This window comes from Doryrhamphus excisus, linkage group LG16, assembly GCF_037039965.1.
Source record: "Doryrhamphus excisus strain RoL-2023G ecotype Guam linkage group LG16, RoL_Dexc_Guam_v1.1, whole genome shotgun sequence".
In the NCBI taxonomy this organism is placed as follows: Eukaryota; Metazoa; Chordata; class Actinopteri; order Syngnathiformes; family Syngnathidae; genus Doryrhamphus; species Doryrhamphus excisus.
Genome location: NC_136372.1, coordinates 12,443,460 through 12,449,335, shown reverse-complemented (window position 1 = coordinate 12,449,335; position 5,876 = coordinate 12,443,460). Strand labels below are relative to the sequence as shown.

The window sequence follows — 5,876 nt, the reverse complement described above, 5'->3', positions numbered from 1 at the left end:
TATATACATAAATCGGCTGCATGGTGGAGGAGTGGTTAGCGCTGTGTTTGCGTTAATTCTGCAAATTTGAGGTGAACAGGTGTGGTGACTCTTCCCCCTCAGGATGCTCTGAACGTGAGCAACAACACTGGCGTGTGAGACCTCTGCACTTATGTAACCGCCATCTGCTGTCTGTGTACATGTTACACATTCACCGCACCATGTGATCTCATGCTTTCCATGGGCTGCATTTTAATACCATTTTGCACGTTTAGGCTGTGCGACTCGATTACAATTTATTACACAATTCTCACATTTGGGCCAGTGGTGAGTGGAGACTCTAAATACATTGTCCATAGGTATGAATGTGAGTGTGAATGGTTGTTTGTCTATATGTGCCCTGTGATTGGCTGGCCACCAGTCCAGGGTGTACTCGGCCTCTCGCCCGAAGACAGCTGGGATAGGCTCCAGCATACCCTGGCATGAATGGATGGATCTCGTTAAATTACAACTATTTTCTCTTGAATATTTAGTTTTTACAGAATTCTTGTAAAAAAAAATTGTTTAATTTTATTAGTACTAAAAATGTTTCATCATAAGATTACATTATCCAAATATTACATTTTCTCGTTAGAATTGTTTTGACTTTTGTCTTGTAAAATGACTGCAGATCGTGTTTTTTGGGGTTCTTGTTAAATTATAATTTAAAAATGTGCTGTGGGCCAATTAAAAAAAAACTAAAGCTGTGTTCTGCAATGGCCCCCAGGCACAAACACCCCCAAAATACATTTGGAGTACATTAACTTTTAAATATGTTTTATTGAAAGCCCTGATGCAAAACGCTGACCTCTGGCAAACCATGCAAAATCATGATCATATTAGAGAAAGAACCAATAAAGTGCATGACGCATCATCCCTTGGATTTCAAACAAACAGTTGAGACCATGTTATTATCTTTAGCTGAATTACCTTATCAGACATCAGTAACCGAACGTGATTGTTGACCTTGAGAGCTGTTCTTCAATATTTGTCTTGATACAAAATGAAACATCCAACACAAATCACTGCATTTTTGTGAAATTACAAAAATATCTCTAATTTTTTTAAATAGGCATTACAAGCATATGTCATATGAGATGGCAGACTCCAGCTTGATGGAAAACAGCACTAAGAATTTAGGTCTACTTGTCCACAGTGAAGGACTGCAGCCCGGTGATGGCTCTGCCCAGGATCAAAGCGTGGATATCATGGGTACCTGGGGGGGGGATAGATGGTACACATATGTAGAACATTTACGTGCAATAAATTGAATTGATTTTGTGACGCTCCCCACCTTCATACGTGTTGACAGCCTCCAGGTTCATGACGTGTCGGATGATGTGGTACTCATCCGCGATGCCGTTTCCTCCCAGCATGTCTCGGGCCTGCCTGGCGATATCCAGGGCTTTACCGCAGCTGTTCCTCTTCAGCATGGAGATCATTTCTGGGGCCGCTCTGGTGACAAAACCACAGTCAAACCAAACGCCTCCCTCGCTCAAAGTAGACTCATAGCTGCACCACGTGGACTCTATGTATTGAAATGCTTAAACACTAATATACATGCAAAACAATATTTGATACTAATTAATAACATGCAAGGATACTTTCTGTGGGGAAGTTTTGCGTGGACTTCCCAGCATGCCTTGCGGGAAGCCTCTCATTATCAAAGGCATAATTGTTCATACAGTATGCGTGTTCTCACTTTTTCTCATCAATGAGTCTTCCCAGCTGCAGACAGGACTGCAGTCCGATTGTGATCTCCGTCAACATGTCGGCCATCTTTTTCTGCATCAGCTGATTCCTTGCAAGTGGCACTCCGAACTGGATCCTGGTTTACAGAAGAAGAACTCATAAGAGTGCTTCAAATATACACACACACAGAGAGCCGTTACCTGTCCAGTGTGTACTGCCGAGCTGCATGGAAACAGAACTCTGCCGCCCCTAGAGCTCCCCACGCTATGCCGTAACGAGCGTTGTTCAGGCAGCCAAATGGACCCTGGCAGTAAAGGCAGGAACTTCAAAAACATGCATACAAATGCAAGCGCACAAAAAGGACGCATGGTACCCTCCCAAACAACTCCTCACCCCAAGGCCGGACACATTAGGCAGCAGGTTCTCCTCTGGAACCTCCACCTCATCCATGAGGATCATGCCGGTGGCCGACGCTCTCAGGGAGAACTTTCCCTCAATCTTCGGAGTGGACAAACCTTTCATGCCACGCTCCAGAATGAAGCCGCGAATTTTCCCGTCGTCACACTTGGCCCATACCACCGCAATGTCCGCCAGCGGGGAGTTGGTGATCCTGCAGGGGTAAGATAAATCTCCAGTATTTAAAATGTATTCATTATCATCACATAATGCTCAATCAGCATTCATTTACCATTGTGTACATAGCTCCACCGTGTGGCTGTTTGACAACATTACACTACTATGCAATCCTTTCAAGACGAAAAAAATATTTGACAAATAGTTTTCTTTATTTTTCTCCAGCTGCTATGCCTCCCCTTGAAGACTTCTGGCCCACCTCACACTTAAACATCTTTTTAGAAAACAGGTATGGTGTATTTTACCTTTTAATGTTGAATTTTGATTTGAGAAAGAGCTATTCATTTAACAATACATTTCTAATTGTGGTAGTTTTGGTATGTATCATACTGACAGGTATTTCTCATACTTAGGGGTTAAACACCTTTACTGAATGGAGATTTTCACCAGCATAATTTTCACATAAACACCAGCTCTGTGTTTATGTTCGGACAGTTACTGAGCTTTTTGTCTTGTGTCATGGGAAATTTGTGCTGTTATCTCATGGAGTAGCAGACGTGTATGCCAAATAATGATGTGTGGCCTGATTTTAAAGATAATTTACTTGCCATTATACAATGTCGCACTAATATATATGGATGAACAGAACAAGACAGTTGTGTGGTATGTGTGTTTGAGATGTGTTGTGATGCCACCTACTGTATGGAGTTGGAATAACAAGCTACAATGGCGACCCCATAATGCAAACAAGTAGCCCAAATCTACATGGTTATGAATGTATAAATGGGAAACAGTGCATTTTACCTTTATTGTTAAATGAATGCTTCTCTAACCGTGTCAATCACAACCAAGCATCATGCTCATAAAAGGCAGGATTGTCAACAATTGTACTGGATCTCACCTTATTAGGTTAGTCATGTTGTGGCCATGTATTTGTCATTTATGGATGGATTTAAACGTCTACTTAGATCCACACACAGGTGGCACTCACCAGGTCTTGGAGCCTGTGAGGGAGTAGGTGCGACTGGATGGGTTGTACTTGGCTCTGGTCTCCATGCTGCTTGGGTCGCTGCCATGATTTGGCTCCGTCAGACCAAAACAACCCAGGATCTCGCCACGAGCTAAGGAAGAAACAGTTGTATTCACTATAGAGGACTTTAAAATAATGGCTACTAATGCAAAAGCGCATTCCCGAATGTTAACGAGCAATACTTTATCGAGGAGCAGGGCTGTTTCTACTTACCCAGCTTGGGCAGGTACTTCTGTTTCTGCTCCTCGGTGCCGTAGGCATTGATGGGATGCATGACGAGTGACGACTGCACGCTCATGGCTGAACGATAGCCACTGTCCACTCTTTCTACTTCCCTGGCAATCAAACCGTAGGCCACATAGCTTGTCCCGGCACAGCCGTACCCTTCACAACAAATACAGGATGTTATTGTCAATGTTCAGCATAAGTAGTCAACAATAGTGTTGATTTTATTTCAACGAAAAGGTAACGCCAGGCAAAATGAATGTGATGAAAAAGTAATGGTGGAATCAAGTTAGATATGATCACACTGACCTTTAATGGTTGGACCCAGGACCCCCATCTCCCCCATTTCCGACACAATTTCTCTGTGAAACACTGAAAAGCAAATAACACATGTTCTGTGACGCTTCAATAGCAAAGGATTACATTTTTGGTAGTTGATATAATATTCTATGCTAATGCCCACCACAAATAGATTTGGTGTGACATGTTTGGCCTCAATCATGAACACATTATAATGGGACGGTCTGTGAATGGAGCTTGTCATTATAACTGTATACTACATACATGAAGTGCAAGGAAACATTCAAGCGGTTGGCCCCTGTATTGGCAAAATCAATATTTCCACATTAGGGACCTTTACTGTATTTTGATGCAATTAACTAGCGGGCGTACCTTCCCACACTGATATATCACACAGAAAAGACAAAGCATACTGTATGTGTTGGGCAAAATCCCACAAAAAGTGCAGTATTGATACCCATCTCTTGTAATATTTAATGAAATACACAACATTTAAGGACTAAGTGTGCCATTTACCTTCATTTCTGTTTGCTAAAACGATACGAGGCATCAGTTTGTCTTCGCAGTAGGTTCTGAAAGAGTCTCTGATCATGACCTCTTCCTCTGTTAGTAGGCCCTCCAGGTCTAGAGCATCACGCCAGTTGAACTGGACTTTAGCTGTTGGCATTTCAGATCAAAACATCAATCTTGAATTGTTAAAAATACTTTTTCAATCTCCAAAACATTGTCAAACACATACGTGCTTTTGATTTCTCAGTCTTCTCTGCATCTGAGGAAATAAGAGAGAAACATATGACAAGCAAATCCTCCATAGTTAAAACATATAAGCACACGATTCACATTTAATGCACAATTGTGGAGCCCTTCTGGCTCCCTCTCTGCAATTGTGTGGCTCTAAACCTGTTCCGCATCAAACTATAAGCATGTGTTGTGAATTTCCACTGAAATTTAGCAGGGCATTTACTTGCATTTTATTGCGATTTATTCTTATCATTGATGTCTTACCCAATCTGGCAGCTGCTGCAGTGCCCTGAGCTCTACTTATTGAAAGGATGTTACATCTCTGAGGTTGAGCCAAGAGACGACACATGTTCCTCAATGCCATGATGGAGATTCGTCTAGAAAGTCTGAACAAGAGGACAACATAAGTCAACTTGGTGACATAACCTTCACCGTGTGTTTACACCGGTAAGCTACTGTATACACAAACAATGGCTGTTAAGACAACATTTGCTTATAAACATTATATATAGTGTACATTTTATCATATCTTATCATATCTTTTATCAATCATACATGATTTTACACACTGGTATGCCGATTCTGAAATTATGTAACAAGACAATTCGACAACAAGCTAGGCTAACTCTGCTATGTCTAACTTATTAGCAAACAGCTAACAACGTATAACCTGTATTATGGCTTTGTTAGAAAGACTGGGTGTATTTTGACACCCTTTTACTGCATTACATATGTTTAATTTATCTATTTCAGACAAAAGTTCTGGTTTTGTTTGAAGTACCTGTTTGTAGAAACGCTTGTCCTGGATCCCCTTCTCTGCTCTGGTTACGACAGCGAATCCCGTGACGTCATTACGTACAGAACTGTCACAGCGTGCAGGCGTGGCGCGACAAAAACGCGTTTTGCGCTTTGGTTTTACCTTTTACCTGGTATATAATACTTAAGAGATAATTCAATATGTTTATTACATTCATTGCTGAGAAAACTACATTTAATGGGTATCTCAGTGACTGCAGCTGATCGCGATTGGCTCATTAGCGGGGTGTGAACCTCGGCAGGAAGTGTACACCCACAAATGTACAGTATGTGTTTCCTCAGTTATCACCACCCGATAACAGACTGTATTTATGTAGAATAAATGGTAACAGGCAAATAGGCACATAATAATTATTACTTTGATTAGAAAACGATAAGGAATAACGAATAAACACAGCAGTTGAAAAAAGTGACCAAAAATGCAATGCAACAGATCAAACTGACATGAACATTGTAAATGAGTAATTAAATAAATACAACA

The 5,876-nt window shown here is 41.3% G+C and overlaps 1 protein-coding gene across 1 annotated transcript; it reads right to left on the bottom strand.

Moving 5' to 3' along the window:
• Nucleotides 1-613: 613 nt before the first annotated feature.
• On the bottom strand, nucleotides 614-5,516 carry gcdhb (glutaryl-CoA dehydrogenase b). Its single transcript, XM_058048711.2, has 12 exons — nucleotides 5,361-5,516; nucleotides 4,844-4,965; nucleotides 4,578-4,607; nucleotides 4,355-4,495; nucleotides 3,848-3,910; nucleotides 3,527-3,697; nucleotides 3,275-3,404; nucleotides 2,104-2,320; nucleotides 1,911-2,014; nucleotides 1,721-1,846; nucleotides 1,313-1,473; nucleotides 614-1,234 (listed from the first exon to the last, which is right to left on the bottom strand). Exons 2-12 carry the CDS (start codon nucleotides 4,941-4,943, stop codon nucleotides 1,161-1,163), a joined length of 1,317 nt encoding a protein of 438 aa, XP_057904694.1. The 5' UTR covers nucleotides 4,944-4,965; nucleotides 5,361-5,516; the 3' UTR covers nucleotides 614-1,160.
• Between the last annotated feature and the right edge of the window lie 360 nt (nucleotides 5,517-5,876).

Excerpts from the sequence above, each read along its gene's own strand:
- gcdhb (XM_058048711.2), bottom strand. The coding sequence starts at position 4,943 with ATGGCATTGAGGAACATGTGTCGTCTCTTGGCTCAACCTCAGAGATGT. Across the intron at positions 4,608-4,843 it reads TGCAGCAGCTGCCAGATTGG|ATGCAGAGAAGACTGAGAAA; the intron begins GTAAGACATCAA and ends TTATTTCCTCAG. Across the intron at positions 3,405-3,526 it reads GAAGTACCTGCCCAAGCTGG|CTCGTGGCGAGATCCTGGGT; the intron begins GTAAGTAGAAAC and ends TTTCTTCCTTAG.